At 44.6% G+C, this 17,446-nt stretch overlaps 1 protein-coding gene across 1 annotated transcript in view; it reads left to right on the forward strand.

Moving 5' to 3' along the window:
- Positions 1-16,821, forward strand: part of FOXO1 (forkhead box O1) — a 99,473-nt gene extending 82,652 nt beyond the window's left edge. The window contains exons 2-3 of the mRNA XM_012926676.2: positions 11,742-13,089; positions 13,563-16,821. Coding sequence (XP_012782130.2) covers positions 11,742-13,079 — 1,338 coding nt within the window. The 3' untranslated portion in view covers positions 13,080-13,089; positions 13,563-16,821. The remainder of the gene's footprint in view (positions 1-11,741; positions 13,090-13,562) is intronic.
- Positions 16,822-17,446: the final 625 nt, after the last annotated feature.

The raw sequence follows: 17,446 nt of genomic DNA on the forward strand, positions 1-17,446 counted from the left end.
ACCTATCAGGGAAGTCTCCAAAGTTCCCCTGCCAGGCCTGCTCCCAGCCCCATAGCCCATGCTTGCCGGCAGGTGTAGCAGCTCTGCTTCCTGTGGTCTACCTTCAGTCCCAGACTTTTGATATACTGGCAGGTGCTACAGCCTGGCCCTGCCTGGCCTCCTCACAGCTGCAGCTTCTGTGAGTATCAGATGGGTTCCTGAGTTCTGTGGTCCAACCTGGCTCAGCCTGTCACCATCCCCAGCTCTCTGCGCAAACTGACTGGTGCTGCTTGTGGCCGATGCTCCAAAATTCCCATACAGAATCTGCCTCTAGATCTGGTTGTTATTTTAGTGTGTGCTGTGGTCCAACCTGACGTGGCCACCTCCTGCTGTGATACTAGCGGTGGGGACTGCAGCCTAGCCCAGCCAGGCATAACCCCAGTTCTATGTTTTGTATATGCCAGTGGGTGGCAGGTGATGCTGTTTCGCCCAACCCAGATCTCCCGTGTGGGCAGGTGCCTTGGCTTGACCCAGATATGCCCACCAGTTTTCTCCCTCTAACCCACTCTATCTCAGCTCTCTCACCTACCTGCAAGTACAGTGGCCTGGTCTGTGGAAAACCCCAGAAGTCATTCTTTCTGTCATATATACCCTCCGCTGCCCCTATTTTAGTATGTCCCCAGATCCCTTTGATGCCTTTCTGTGCAATCCTCAGCCTCTCTCTGCACTCTCCTGGCTGGGTTAGCATGTCCCAGCCTAGTGCTCCATGCCTTCCTCACATACCACAGATCTCATTGGTTTGAATCATTCTAAGCAGTACTTTTAGTTATTCATTGTGATTCTTTTGCTACATTCCCTTTAAATGTTTTAAGATAGAGTTGCTAACTGTACAGAATTCTCTCATTTTTCAACCCCAAACAGCAAATAATGCATTGTGTGTAGCCAGCACATTTTAAAAGATCAACACCTTCCTAAAAAGGATATTCATAACTTCCAAAGGCAGCTGCAAGGGTTTTGTCTTTGGAAATTTAGAAAGACTAACTTGTATGCTTATTTCATGATTACAATATTGTTCATGTTTCCAAAAAGGACTTGGGTTCGAACTGAAGCGTTAGAATTAAGAAATGTAATACAAGGAAGTTTTTTTCACCGTGACGAAAGTCATTAGTTCCTGAGTGGGATCCCTTTGGTGGTTAAGGGAGCCTTTCCATCCTATCTGACATTCTCCCTGGAACCCAAAGAATTTGCCATGGGTGTCCCTCATCTCTTGCAGTGTCCCCTTCAAACAGGCGTGATCTTATGGGATGCACAGTCAGTTGCCCTTGACCTGTCTTGGCCATGTTTTGGTTAGTGGTACTCACAAGGATTTGCATTTTAAGCAAAATCTAAAAGCCCCAGTTCCTTGTGGGCACCACTGGCAGATACACAAGTGGTGGAGTGCCAGTAGCCACTGATGTGCAGGGAAGGGCAGGGCAGGGCTGTCACTGCTTGCTTTGCAGGCAGTGGTGTTTTCAGAGGTGAAAGTGCTACTTACATCACTAGTGCCAACGTTAGAGTGGAAACTCGGCCCTACTGGATTAAGTAAGTGTAGGTTGTGTGGTGGGTCTGTGTTGGTGGAGAGGCCTGGTTTTAGGGTGGACACAGTGTCGAGGTTATTTAACGAAAACAGCATTACTGAAACATCTGTTGGGGTTCTTCCGGAGATATGAAATAGTTTTGGGCTTTGAAAGTGCTAAGGGGGAGCCACAATCTGTGGTGGGGGTCCTCTCCTCTTTACTGCTTAGAAGGAAGGTGTGTGAGTGAGGCCGTTGCATGATGTTTTAGAGGCCATTTGTGGTGTGCTTGCCTGTTGGGATCCTTAATGTCTGTGGGAAGCTTGGTGAAAGACCTGGCTTGCACTCTTGTCACAGTGGGAGAATTTTATGTTGGCATTACCCTGGGCCCAGACTGTTGGGTCAGCTGACACATTGTGGATATGACTTGTCACTGCGTTAGCCTTCCCAGTTAGAATAATAGACAATAGACAAGCTGGACCACAAGCTGGTCCTATAGAAATCCTACATTGTGAGGAGTGTGCAGTTCGTAGTGTTACACTCCACTGCAGCTTGCTGCCCTGATTTGTAATTTGGATTATCTTTTTTGGTACCAAAAATGTCAAACTATGGAAACTTAGGCTTTGTGCTTGGATTGTATTTACTAAGAGTTAACAGTTCTTAGTGAGTAAACCATCTATCAAAATTCCAATGCAGTAAACGTGTTAAGGATAAAAAGTAATGCTAGACACTATATGCTATGAGTGAAATATTGTGGTAGAGATTTTAATGAGTCAAAATTTGTAGTTTTTCATTGACTTTTGTAAACAGTTTGGTCTCACACCTTGGGAATACTTTAATATGAGCAGGATTAGTGGGCTTATCACTTTATCAGACCTTAGTCCTTTAAAGCTCTATAATATTTTTAAATTGATCAGAGTGTCGATATTCATTTTATGCCCAATTTGCGTTCTTCATGAGAGGAGAATAGACTGTAAAGTGTTCTTTGCTTTTGGTTCCATTTTGTTTGCCTTATTCTGGTAGCCAAATAGATAAGGTAGTTAATTGCATGGTAATGCTCTGTGTTCATAGAACCATTGCAGATTAGAAAAATGGTATGGCCTATAAAATCAACAAAGATTTTCATTAGGAAGCTGGAGAATCACTTTAACAACAAATGAGTTTCTCCTTAATATTCTATGGTGGGGCTCCGTGTGTTGGAGACAGCCATTAGGCATGAGTGGCAAAAAGAGTCTGTATTCTGGGCAGTTAATTAAATTGAAGTTTCAAAAAGGATAGGCCCCTCTGGGTTCCCAGATGGGCAAGCTTGGGAATTGTGGCTGCTTTTGTGGACTTGAGCAGTTGTGGACTTTGGCAGTACCTGGTCTGTATGCCTCCCTGGGGGGAGGAGACTTGAGTGGGTTAAAGGGCCACTGGGGATGCCTCTGTGCTGCACTGAAACTAAATTAATCTCAAGAGAAACAAGTTCAACTTTGAAATCCTTCCTAGCCTGAAGATCTGTTAAAAAAAAAAAAGATCCAAGATATTTAAAATTCTAGCTAACTGAAATTTGGTCTTTGGATATCCTCCACTGGGACCTTATTAGCCAGAGTTGATGATACTCATTTGAGTGTTGGCCTTACTGGTTTGTGTGTCAGTGTTAGGTCTGAGCGTATTAAGTGTGAGGTAGGGTTTTTTTTTCTTTAAAAATTTTTTTAAAGATTTATTTTATTTTTGTTTGAAAGATTTTACAGAGAGAGGAGAGACAGAGAAGGTATTCCCATCTGTTGGTTGACTCCCCAAATGGCTGCAACGGCTGGAATGTGACCCATCAGAAGCTAGGTCATGCATGCAGGTGCAGGAGCCCAAGGCTGCGGGCCATCGCCCACTACTTTCCTATGCACAGTAGTGAGCTGGGTGGGAAGTGGGGTGGGCTATCGTCCACCACTTTCCTAGGGTGTGCTGGTGGGGTACTGGTGCCGCAGGAGGGAGGGTTACCTGCTGTGCCTCCATGCCAGCCCCGGGAGATTTTTTTTAAGGCAGTTCCATATTGCCAACCTAACACCAAACCATAGAAGGAAAGTGGGTAAAAAGTAAAGTAGGTAAGATGATTGGCTTGTGATCTGGACAGGAAGGTAGGTTGTTTCTATCTAAAGGGCTTAGATCCAACCTCTTTATGTTTTGAGGTCTGCCCTGTAGGGGACTTCATTTCTGATTGTAGGTAGAACACAGGGCATTGACTAGTTATAGGAGGAGCCTTCTGTTTCCATATTCTAAAAATAGAAGGGTTTGCCCTTCCTTTTACTGAACTGGCTTCCTTTGATACCGTGCTTTCCTATGGGATGTAGTTAAATTTTATGGTAGTGGGGAGGCACTGCTTCTTTTCAATCACTGTTTCTGAGAAACAGAAATCATGCTAGAGTTTAAAACCATGAAGGACATTTTCTGTTTTATCTCTGTAGGTTCCTTTCCGCCTTTAGTCCTGTATGTGAGAAGTTAGGGGCTTAAATTTTGCTGTGATATATTCAGGCTTTTGGCTAAACAAGATCAGGCAAACGACGAGTGTCCCCCGGTTTTCTCTGTTGCAAAACTTCCCCTCCCAGTGGTGCCTGGCTAGTGATGCCTCTACCTTCTTTCTTTGCCTCTTAACACCATGTTATCTTCTTACCAGACTTCTTGTTCCATAGTGTGTTCTGGGACAGGAGTGAGGGGCCCCATCTTGGGGACCCTCTTAGTATTTATTCTCCATAATGCCATTGAACATGGGTGACTAGTGTCATCAGAAGAGATGAGCGAGTGCACCATTCCAGTAATCACTACTGTGGCTATAATCTCATGTCAGTTACCTGGCATGTCTCCTCCTGGCACAAGCTCAGGAACACACATGTGTTCTCACACAGGACCTCCCAAAAAGATTCAGGCTAAACAGTCAAATGTCTTCATCTAAAGTAAACTCTTTGTAAATTAATGGATTATAGCTCAGTTGGGAGGACATGGAGGTATGCTGGAGGAAAGCTGTTAAACAGGAAGTTAGTAATGAATGACTTAAGTTGTAGCCATTCGTGATTACTTAAAAATTCCTATTTATATATTGCTTTACTTAGTATAGCAAAGTGTAGTGTTCATTGCTCTAGTTTTGTGTGAGGTACTGCACCAAGCACTTCCATGCATAATATGTCCCTCACAGTCCTGTAAAAACAGACTTTGTACGACTGAAGTGACCTAGCAGTCCAGCAGCAAGTCCCTCTGAGGAGCTGGCCAAATACAGAGCTGCTCATGGCACCTTTTCTGATTCTCATGTTTGTCTTTGGTTCTGTTTTACATGAGATCACAATCTCCTCCTTTTTGTTGTTGTTCTGTGCAGGCTGCCTTAACTTAGTCCTGTTTGCCTTCCTTTGGGATAATTCGAGTCAGATAAACTGGAGCTGAATGTATATCTGTGGTGGTTTGAGAATCTGTGGCTCAGGATTAGATTGGAGTGACCTTGCATGTTCTAGATACTTGTTTTGTATTTCTTCTAGGACTAAAGCCTCATGTGGTTCCACTTTTCGTAAATGAACACCCATAAGTTTGTCATCTGCATTTTAATGTCTCTGAATTCCATTTTCTGTAACATAAAACAAGGGTGTTAGACGGTATGACCTTGGCAGTGCTTTCCAGTTTTCTAAAGCTGTGGGTTCCTGTTCATTGCCCCAGGTCACTGGAGAAGTGCAGAGACCACCCTTGAACAGGGGAAGGGCAGAGATGCTCTTTGGGGCATTTAAGGCAAGAAGGAGAGGGCCTGGGCAGCACGTCCCACTTTACAGGAGGTTAAGGCTACGTGTCCAGACGAGCATTTCACAGCAGATCTTGTGTTATACACCCATATAAGTTGACTTCTGTGCTCTGTGTTGCTGTCACTTAAAAAAAAAAATGGAATCATTGACTAGAGGTCACATGCCTTCCTTCTGCTTGTAAGCCAAATGGTAAATTTGTTGTTTTACTAGCAGCTCTGGTGGGAACTCAGTATTGAATGGAGATTTTCTTACTTTCTCTCTTCAGCCTGTTTTCACTTGTGGAAGTGCAGGAAGAGATGGCATGAAAGAGAGGAAGCAGGAACAGGGAATCAGTGACCTTGCAGGAGCCTGTGCAACAATCACATGCATCGAGAAACGTCACAGAAATTAGATAAAATGCTTTGGGAAAAATCTAGTTTGTCTATCATTTTGAAAGAATTTCTAGAATTTCTAGAACAACAAGTTCATTTAGTCACATGTTCCAGTCCCTTTTTGTTGCTTCTGGCATCTGTTGACCCCACCCTCGGATGGGCAGCTGGGGGTGGGGTGGGGTGGTCTCTGGAGACCTTCCCTGTTCCTTGTGGGTTGTCACAGCCTCCTTACACATGCTTTCCCGGGACCATGTTCACATCCGAAATTCACACTTCAGCTGCTAGGGTTTCCTGCCACAAAGAGGAACTCACTGGAATATAAGCAAGTCATGGCGTATACATTTATCACCTGTTGAGGCAGGACATGAGTTTGTAAACTGTTAAATAGAGTTAGTTCTGCTCCCTTGAGGCACACACTTGTAGCCTCAATGCTGAGTACATTCTTTTGGCTTGTCTTTTTTTTTTTTTTGCCAAATGGTGAAGCCCAGGAGATGATGGTTTTTCAGCCAGCAGCAGCGTTGTGGGCAGAATCACCAAAATCTTGCTTTGGGCTCTCACTGGACAAGTAAATTTGAGATCCTCAATCTCTCCAGAAGTGGGGTCAGTAATACCTGCCTCATGTGGCTATTCTGAGAACAAACTAGAAAATGCATGAGACGCCAGGGTTGCTGACATAATTTTGGTTACATGCAAAATCCAAGGTAATCTTGGAAGTACCAAGCAGGAAGAAAAGTAGAATGCAGCAGCAATGGAAAGACCCTGGCTGAAAGTGGTGCCATTCTCAGTGGCTGAGGGACAGACTCGGGGTATCTGAGTGGGCAGCACAGGTCCAGAGGCAGAACTAGGGAGAGTGGATAGGGTCCCGAATGCCAGCATGAAGAAGAGATGTGAGCAGGAAGAAGGCTGAGCTCAGTTGTCAGTGTGAAGGGCAGAGAGCTGCAGACAGGCAGGACCGACAGAGGCAGGACCGGGGCCTTTTTTTTAAACCCAGTCACATGGCGATGGTAAAAGTGCCATAGAGAGTTTTCTAGATTCTATTCAGGGCTACTTCGTTGCTCATTCCACATTGATTGGGGCCTTCAGCCTTCAGGCTCCTAGAAGTTTACAATTACAGACTCTCTCTCTAGGCCACACTCATTTTGCCGTACGAAAAAATTGTGCGTGTTGAGTAATACATTTGTACACATGAATTTTGAAAGAATGAGACAAAAATTCAAAGTAAGTGGAATTACAAAGATGGGCTTCTTTATTTCTGTTGTGCATGTTAGCAGCCGTTTGGTTTCTGTGTTAGTCAGTGAGGCTCAGAGCATGTGCAGCGGGACCATGTAAGCTGTTTCCAGGGGCTTCTAGGGGGCTGGCCTCGGCTCACAGCTTCTCCTTTCCATAAAGGCAGTTAGGCTGATGAACCCCCCAGTAGGGCCCCCCCCCCCCCGTGCCTGTGACAGCCTTTCCAGACCCTGCGAGCCCCAGTGGTGGTGTGATTCAGCAGCAGCCCCTCAGGGATACTTGCGGCTTTTAGGGACCCTGGCCGCGAACGAACGCATTAACAGATCTGCTGTGGTATTTGAGTGTAATTCAGAGGCTCACTAGCCTGTGGAGAAGTTGAATAGTCTCCCCACCTAAAAGACACAACTTGTCACTTTTGTCCATAACTAGTGTGTGTAAGGTTCAAGTCAGAACAGGGTAACATGTGACTAAAAAGAAATGAGAGGAATGTTTAATATAGAGGTACATTCCTAGGTGTTATTGCAATATATGTTACAATAATAACATCAGCTAGTACTGATTGAGGTAGCCATCTCACGTGTATTACCTCCATTAATCTTTGCAACAGCCCTGGAAGGGTAGGAGCTGCAAACCCATTCAGCAGATAGGAGAACGCTAACTTAGAAGTTGTGCTGCAAGTAGCAGCAGACAGACAGGCTGCCTGGGCTCACCATGAAAGGGATTATCAAGACCTGCTTTGGGGAATGGGCTGAGGGGGAGGGGCAACAGTTCTGGAGGGAAAAGCTTGATGTTCCTAAATCATCACAGGTATGCTGTTACCTGTCCTGTTAAATGGATTTGCTCTTCCCAGGTAGATCATTTCTGGAAGGCAGGTTTTGTATGTAATTGCTTCTATTTTTTTTTTAAGATTCATCTCTTTATTTGAAAGGGCAGAGATCTTACATGTGTTAGTTCACCCCCTCTCCTTCCTCCACACTGCTGCCCCACCCCCCTCCGCCTCCCCAGAAGGCTGCCATGGCCTGGGCTACACCAGCCTGAAACCAAGAACTGCATCCAGGTTTCCTATGGGAAGGCAGGACGTAAGCATTTGGGATGTGTCCTGCTGCCTTCCTGTGCCCATTAGCAGGGAGTTGACTTGGAAGCAGAGTGATGCTCCAGTACATGCTGCCGACATCAGGCAGCAGCTTAATCCACCAGGCCCCTCTAATTACTCCTTAGATCCTTTGCTGCTTTTGGCACAGAATAGGTCTGTCTTTAAGACATCACATCTTCTCTGGAACGATTTTTGGATGTCAATCAGCCAGCAGGTTAAATACAAACTTAGCCCCTGACCCTTTAAGGAGCTCAGAATCCAGTGTGTAGAGTGCATAGGGGAATAGAACATCCAAGAGTTACAAACAGGCAGCAGAAGAGGTTGAGCAAGCAGGGACATGGTGGCAGCCCCTAGTCTCCACAATGTATTCGAGGCTATCTCCCTGAGTCTGGCTTCCCAAGAAGGCAGTGTTGAACTACTGGGGGAGCCTGGGCACGTATGTGGTAGCCATGTGTGGATGCAGAGAAATACAGTTGGTGGAGAGGAGGAAGGCTGACCTGGCTTCTTCATGCAGAATTTGGGTACGGGGTTAACACTGCACCTGCCTGTGTCCTGCCACCGAGCCAGTTCCTCAGGTTCAAGAGCATACAGTTGGATGGCACTGTTGCTGGTCCCAAGAGTGAGCTGCCCTTCCACCCAGCCCTCACTGTGGCCAGCAGAGAAGTGCAGACACAACATCATTAATAGCAACACATTTTTACAAGATTTACCTCTCCAGACTCCGCCCCTTAGAAATCATAGCTTCTTCAATGTCTTACCAGCTATGTGAAAAACAGGAATTTATGTAATGAGCCTTGCACAGTGAACCTTTTCCTGTTCGGAAAAAAATTTTTTTAATTGTTGGCATAGTTAGGAGACAACTCTATTACTCAGAGTGACCTGAAATGTCCTCTTAGAAAAATATGTAGTATGATGTTTTGATAAGTGAGGCATTGCTGGGGCTTTTTTGTTTGTTTTAAAGTACATAGTGAAATTAGCATATGTCCTATCTTAGTTGACACTTCTCAGACTTTTTATAGATTTCATTACTGTGTCTTCTGCAGTCTTATTAAAACTTTTCCCCCAGCCTTGTGTCCCCGTACTTGCCAGTGATCTGATGGGGTCGTTTTTGCAAGTTGCAGAGCTACACCCCCTAGGCCCCAAGTCCTTGGAGTCAGCCAGGAAGCCACTATCTGGGCAGATCTGTCTACCCCTTTATCATTAACTAAATGTGACAGGGAAAGGAGTCGAGCTTCCTCTCCTCCAGAGATTTCCTCAGAGCTTATCTGTATGTCTATTGTGTTCCAAGAACAAAACTGTCATGATGGAATATTGTGCAAATGCCCAGCCTTCCAGCCTGCAGAAGTTGTCAGAGGAGGCAGGGTCGGAGTTTTGGCAGCATTCCAGCACTACACCATGGACAGGCCCATTTCTTTTTAAGGAGGAACCGAAAACTCAGTTGCTGGTCGAGGTGGGCATGGCAGCTAAGAGTGTGGGAGCTTGCATGTATAAGTGTGTAAGAGAACATTCTCATAGGGTTTTGAGACTGTTAATTGGAGTGGAATAGGGCATGACAGAAATAGAGTGCTGACCTCTCTAGGGGATTGTATGGAATTGAAGCCCCCAAGTTCTCCTTGCAGTTGTCAAGATGGGGTAGAAATCAGAGGCGGGCCACAAGGCCAATCTTGGAAGCTGTCACTGCTGTTTGCTCACACCTGCTCAGCATCCAGCCAGGAAGCGACTGCTTGCCCCTAGTTCTCACTGTGCCTTGGCAGGAGGGCTTGTCACGGAGCTGCTGTGTTGGAATCCTTGGGTGGAATGTAGTAAGAGGGTCAAAAGGCACTCGGGCAGCTAGGCTTCTCAGCTCCAGCTCTCAGGCCCGCTTTCTGACTTTTGTACTTCCTTCCAGAAAGTAAGGTCTCCCCTTTCCTGTTTTCTGTTTACTACCTCCTTTTAATGTGCAGTGGCTTAACCTCACATGGGTGCTGGAACAGGGCCCTGTCCTTCTGTGCTGATGCTGCTGTGGCAAAGTGGTTGACACTCGGGCATTTGTGTCCCATGGTGGTGACTTGAGGATGTGGACACTGTGGCTGTGTCCCTGGCTGACTGCAGATCCAGCCAGAGCCTTCTGTGGTGGTGATGGTGGTGGTGGTGGAACACAGGGATGCAGGTGCTAGGTATGCTAAGCCTGGCATTCAGTTGGCAGAGGAGACCAAGGGCTCCCTGGGGCAGTGTACACAGTCTTGCTCCCAGGAGTCTGGGTAACCCGATTCCTCTTCTTGGGTTTGATTCAGCCCCTGGGGAGGGAGGCTGCAGAGTGAACAATAGGGACCATGTCCACACCTGTACAGGAATGGAAAGTAGTTCATCCACCTTCTTGCAAGGAGCTTAGGGTGTTGCACGGGCTCTCCCGGATAGTGGAAGGTGAGGGCCTCTGGTCTGTATCCACCCTCAGAAAAAGTTTGCACTGAGGCTTAAGACCGCCTCTCACCCCATTCGCCTTAGATTTGCAATTGTAAGTTTGCACAAAGCACTTCAGAAGTTTGTTAAAACTGAAATTAAAATTTCATTTTCTATAAAAAAATTTGAAATACTTGCATATGAAAGCTTTAGAAAGTTTATTGGAAATGCATATTATGAGGGCATTATAAATTGTAAGAAAGTTTTTATAGTAAAATAAAATTGTTTTTATTCCATTTAAAAGATACTCTCATGTGTCATGCCTGCTGAATGGAAGCAGGGAAACAGGATTTAGCATGGCATATTTTGTGCCCACAAACTTGGAATCTGAGAGTTCCTCCCTGGCAGCTGCTTGTTGGATGGCACCACTGAGCGTGTTGGTCTGTCTCAACCCAGACAGCAACCCTGTATGTTTTTTTTTTACTTGTTACACAGTGGAGGAAGCTTAAGACACACATGGGTGAAGCAGCGTCCTGAGGTCACGAAGGTAGCAGGTGCTCAGATCAAAGTGCTGCACTTCTTCACTGGAAGCGCACTTGTGGCAGGATTAGTCACCAAGTGCTATCCTCAGCTGAAAGGCTGGGACATTTACGTTCTTAACCGCTTCTTGTTAGTGGGCACAGACTGCCCGCTTGGACCTCTGGTGATGTGGAGAGTGGAAGGAGGGCGATGGGGACACTTCTTGGGTTTAAATGTTTTTGCTTCAGGGAGGTCAACTTTCATATGAGGTGAAACAGTGGCTGTTATCTGCATGTTGATTTTTCTGTGCCTAGTGGGCTTGGAGGGTATGAAGAAGTTGAGGTCGCACTGGTGTGTTGGCTTTCCGTTTTGATCTGGGAATGTGCTGCTGCTACTTTCTCATAACCACGTGAGCCCAGTAATATAAACCTTCTCACATTATGTAAATGGCATGTGTTCAGTCTAAGGAGAATTGACAGAAGAATGGAAAAGGCTATTGATAACACTTTATTCAGAGTACTACAGATTTGCATTGTAACTAAACAAAAATATTAGTGGTTTTGAAACTACTCCCTGTAATTTCCTCATAAAATATGGCTGCATAAAAGAGCCACTTACAGCAAAGCCTGGTTTGTCCTCTCATTAAATTAAGATATGGATATTATTTTTCAAGATACCATGCTGTTCCTCCTTTGGCAGTTTAAAAGCTTTTGTAGAGAGCTCCGAACTGTTGTCACTGTTGAAGTGGAAATCCATACCTTAAACAATGAAAACTACGCATGTCTAATGTGAAACATGTGTTGTTAAGAGAAGTTTTCCCAGTGTCGAAGTGTTAAGAGTTCTGACACCCTGTTTTGTTTTGCAGAATTCAATTCGTCATAATCTATCCCTACACAGCAAGTTCATTCGTGTGCAGAATGAAGGCACTGGAAAAAGTTCTTGGTGGATGCTCAATCCAGAGGGTGGCAAGAGTGGAAAATCCCCCAGGAGGAGAGCTGCATCCATGGACAACAACAGTAAATTTGCCAAGAGCCGAGGCCGAGCTGCCAAGAAAAAAGCGTCTCTCCAGTCTGGGCAGGAAGGTGCTGGGGACAGCCCTGGATCTCAGTTCTCCAAATGGCCTGCAAGCCCCGGCTCTCACAGCAATGATGACTTTGATAACTGGAGTACATTTCGCCCTCGAACTAGCTCAAATGCTAGTACCATCAGCGGGAGGCTGTCCCCCATTATGACCGAGCAGGATGATCTTGGAGATGGTGATGTGCATTCTATGGTGTACCCACCGTCGGCTGCCAAGATGGCATCTACCCTGCCCAGTCTGTCTGAGATAAGCAACCCCGAAAACATGGAAAACCTTTTGGATAATCTTAATCTTCTCTCATCACCAACATCATTAACTGTTTCTACTCAGTCGTCACCTGGCAGCATGATGCAGCAGACGCCATGCTACTCGTTTGCACCTCAAAACACGAGTCTGAATTCACCCAGCCCAAACTACCAAAAATACACATATGGCCAACCCAGCATGAGCCCGTTGCCCCAGATGCCTATGCAAACCCTCCAGGACAACAAGTCAAGTTATGGAGGCTTGAATCAGTACAACTGTGCACCTGGACTCTTGAAGGAGTTACTTACTTCTGATTCTCCTCCCCATAATGACATTATGTCACCAGTTGATCCTGGGGTGGCTCAGTCCAGCAGCCGGGTCCTGGGCCAGAATGTGATGATGGGCCCTAATTCGGTCATGCCAGCCTATGGCAACCAGGCATCTCATAACAAAATGATGAATCCCAGCTCCCATTCCCACCCTGGACACACTCAGCAATCGTCTGCAGTTAATGGGCGTGCTCTACCACACGCGGTGAACACCATGCCTCACACCTCTGGTCTGAACCGCTTGACCCAAGTGAAGACACCTCTACAAGTGCCTCTGCCCCACCCCATGCAGATGAACGCCCTGGGCAGCTACTCGTCAGTGAGCAGCTGCAATGGCTATGGCAGGATGGGCGTTCTCCACCAGGAGAAGCTCCCCAGTGACTTGGATGGCATGTTCATCGAGCGCTTGGACTGTGACATGGAGTCCATCATTCGGAATGACCTCATGGATGGAGATACGTTGGATTTTAACTTTGACAACGTGTTGCCCAACCAAAGCTTCCCACACAGTGTCAAGACGACAACACACAGCTGGGTGTCAGGCTAGGCATGAGCAGGTAAGTCCATCCCACCCTTAAAATGGCCTTTTTTTGAAAAACAGCACTTAAGAGCGCAGTCACTTGGCACGTGTCTTCCTGGTTAGTTCCTGTTTGATGTCAACTGACTGCCCCTTTCAGGGAGGTGTCTTGTCATCACTCTCCACCCTCACATACAGCTCATCAATTTTTCTTTTGAGTTTAAACATAAGGAAGCTTCCTGAAAGCCCTTTCAACATTCCCTTCTGACAGTTCGATAGCTGCATCTTTTTAGGAGCTGTTCAATAAATTGAATACATTTGATACAAATGAAATGCTGGGAGTTTTTGTTGAAGTGAAATTCCACTGAATGATTTTAAAGCTGTTTGAGAAAGCTCCAGTTTATCCCCCGCCCTTGCCCCACCCTTTTCTAAGGATGTCTGTCACTCTAATACATTAAGTTGAATTGATTTTAATTCGGCTATATTTTCACTGTGTGTATGTTTTTTCCCTAGGCTACACTTAAAAGTACTTCAAATTATCTGACAGCAGGAACTGAGAGAAGCAGTCCAAAGATGTCCTTCACCCTTCCTTTTAGTTTTCTTGATTTGGTTAAAAAAAAAAAAAAAAAAAAATCCTTCTTTTTTTCCTTTCGTCAGACTTGGCAGCGAAGACACTTTTCCTGTACAGGATGTTTGCCCAATGTTTGCAGGTTATGTGCTGCTGTAGATAAGGACTGTGCCATTGGAAATTTCATTACAATGAAGTGCCAAACTCACTACACCATATAATTAAAGAGAAGACTTTCATATCCCAGTGTGCTTTCAAGTTTTGTATATAAGCAGTAGACACAGAATTGTATTTGTATGTGTGTGTGTGTTTTTTTTTTTTAATATCCATTTGGTCCAAGGAAAGTTTATACTCTTTTTTGTAATACTGTGATGGTCTCATGTCCTGATAAGTTAAACTTTGGTTTGTACTACCTGTGTTCCGCCGAACTGACGAATCACAAAGAACCTAGATCTCTCTTCTGCACCTCCACTGAACAGCTTTGGACCTGGTCATGAAGCCGCAGGATTCACATGAGAACCAAGTAGCCTGTTTTTCAATCTGCTGAATAATGGACTTGTCAATTTTTTTTTTGGTGGGGGGGGGGGAGATTAAATGCCAGCTTTGTACAGGTCTTTTTCTATTTTGTTTGTTTATTTTGTTATTTGAAAATTTGTACAAACATTTGAATGGTTCTAATTTCTTGAAAAATGACTTTTGATGTTATCGTTGGGACTTGAGATCATTTTTGGAATAGATACTGAATTGTAATGTTTTCTTAAAACTAGAGTCTACTTTGTTACATTGTCTGCTTGTAAATTTGTGGAATCAGGTATTTGGGGTAACACTTATCGTTTTCATTTTGTATTTCTAACTGGATTAGTACTAATTTTATACGTGTTTTAACTGGTTTGTACACTTTGGGATGCTATTTGGTGATGTTTCAGACTGACCTTAAATCATTGTAATTAGTACTTGCATACTCAACATTTCTGATCCTACCTGGGCAGGAAAGTGATGTATAGTTTATGGACACTTGGCGTTTCGTATATATGAGAACTTAATATGTTTTTATCTATGTATTTTAAAGGAATTTCACATGCTTCTATGACTACTCTGTGAATCATGTGCACCACGTAGTGTTGAGTCTTTGGATAGATGCCTGTGTCTTGCATTGCTACTGTCATTCCTGGGAGGCCTCATAATGTTTCTAGATCAGAATGGGAGACGTGGATTTGAAACAACGCTCCCTCGTCAGGTTAGGGAGCATGATCAGCTGAATACTGTGGAGTTGAGCTGCAGTGCGCTTTCTCCCTTGTAATTCTCGGCTCTTTTGGAGTAGATGGAGGTTGGTTTTTTCTTCCAACCATATCTTGAGGAATCATGTCCATACTAACTTTTCATCCTTCTCTGCCTCTTGTCCAGCAGAGGACTTAGCATGCTACGGAAATTTCAGTTGAAGAGGGGCAGTCATAAAATGGAACTTGAGTGCTTTTGTCGGCTGCTTTTGTATTAGTAAATGCAGATGGCTACTAAGTGGAATTCAGCTTGTTTAAACATGGAGGCGCTTCATTTAGAAATCAACAAACCATCTGTAAGCTTACATGTTTGAATATGTTTGAAAAGGCTTAGCTTCTGTTAAGAATTAGAGACTTTTCTCCAGCCGTTAGCAACCTAAATGGTAATTCTGATCATGATGTTTTAATACTTCGCAGTTAACTGACAGACCAGGTTAATTGGCTTTGCATCCCATTCAATCCATCAATAGTTTCAAGTCATGTGGAATACCCGATGTGATCACAATACAAGGAACAGGTGCAGAGCAGTTGTCCCTGCCTTCTTGGGAAGCCTCTGGTCTCCATGTACTTAGCCCAGCCCACACATTTTTGTCTTGTGTGTTAATTGTATCTCTGGCCTGCATGTCTTACAAGGGAACAAGTGTTCCCGATAGATTCCCAGCAGTAGGCCAGCTCTTGTAAGCTTCCCTCTGTAACTTTTACTGTTTAGAAAACTTGTTAAATAGCTACCGCTTTAAATCGACTGGTTTTAGAAACCTTAATTCCTCCTAGTAGTGCCATGCGTGCATGTGTGTGTGTAGTAGAACTTGCAGGTGCCCAAGTACTCATGTTCTCACCACTGTTCCCCTTTTGCTCCGTCTTATTGCATTACCATCATTACCAGCCTCCAAGCCCCCAATCCCCTGCTTGCTCATGGAAGAGGCAGTAGCTAAAGTCACTGGCAAATGAAGTCTGCTTTATACAGGGACTTTTTAGAAAGACGCTTCTTCCTCCTGAGTGAACACCCTCCAAAGCCCCAGTTTTTCTTGGTGTTGAGATCCTAATGGGAATCCTGGTCGCTCCCTGGGGTACAGTCAAGTCCAGGGAAAGGCTGTTGTGAAAGCGAGCATTATGTGGCCTCTGCTAGCTCTTTGTAAGAATACTGACTTTCTGGAGTAATTAGTATACTAGGTATTGTATATGATTGCTTTGTGGAACGTGCAAATGGTATTACCTATGCAGCCTTGTTTGATTTATTCCCTCTGGTTTGTACTGTTATTAAAAGTATATTGTATTATAGAGCTATTCAGATATTTTAAATATAAAGATGTATTGTTTCCGTAATATAGATGTATGGAATATATTTAGGTAGTAGATACATTACTTGGAAAGTTCTGTTTTGACAAACTGACAGTCTAAACTGATTGGCAAGCATATCCCAGTGGATAGTCAATCCATGGAACATCCCGAGAAGAGGATGATGACACTGAAATTGGAAGCAGTTTTCCAAAAGTATGCAATTTGAGCTTGTTCAACTGGATGTACGTTACCAACATCCTTCCCTCCCTTTAGCCCCCCTCACCCCCAGAAGCTTGAAATTCTTATGTTCAGTTCTTTAAAAGATCTTAATTTATACCTGATTTTGAAATGAGAAGGGTTTTTTTTTCTTGTGGCTTTAATTTGCAAGTAGTAATTTGGTGGTTCATGCAAAGTTAGCAGCCTGGCATGACAGTTGGCCCCCTCAGGTGAGGCGCAGCCTGGCCCCGGGAGTCCCGTGAGGATGAAGTCATGCCCGCTCGCATTTCACTGCCTGAGTGCGGTCACAGTGCAGATTCCATGTTCCTGTTCCCAATACTCTTGAGAAGTGCCTGACGATGCTGATGTACTTACAGACACAAGAACAATCTTTGCTACAATTGTATAAAGCCATAAATGTACATAAATTATGTTTCAGTGTTTTGGTGTCTTTCTTTTCTAGTTGTACAGAAGCTCTTGTTTTAGGGATTTTTGTCGTTGTAGAGTTACCAAGTTACTTGAGTTAAACCATATCAGCCTCAGTGTCATGGTTGGTTCAAATCTGATATTTTCTTTCGTGGAGAAAAGGAACAGCTCCTGGGGGACCTAACCATAGCCACCCCAAAATGCAGAACAAATACACTGTCTGGCAACAAGCAATCCTGGGCTAATTAGTCTTTGGAATGTCTGAAGCGACATCCGGCTAGTTATTATTGAGCTTATTAAGTCTCATGTCAGAACAGACTGTGTAAAGGTAAAAAACACCTGGAGGGCAAGTTAGCAAGTGTCCTGGCGAGAAGGTCCCAACGTGGCACCGGGAAGAGGTGAAGGAGGCAGTGGCTTTGCCAGGGCACAGACATTGCAGTAATCGCTGCATGCCTTGCCGAAGGCGGAAGAACAGCTCTGTACGTGGGTGCAGAATGGAGGTTTGTGTTTGTACCCCAGAAAATACCTGTGAGCTAGCGTTAGACTAACACGGTTAAAATGCATTTCAAAAATTTCATTGAATTTCTTAACTTCTAACACTACCAGGCAGGTGGATGAATGAGTAAGAGAAG

This window comes from Ochotona princeps, chromosome 12, assembly GCF_030435755.1.
Source record: "Ochotona princeps isolate mOchPri1 chromosome 12, mOchPri1.hap1, whole genome shotgun sequence".
Taxonomy (NCBI): domain Eukaryota; kingdom Metazoa; phylum Chordata; class Mammalia; order Lagomorpha; family Ochotonidae; genus Ochotona; species Ochotona princeps.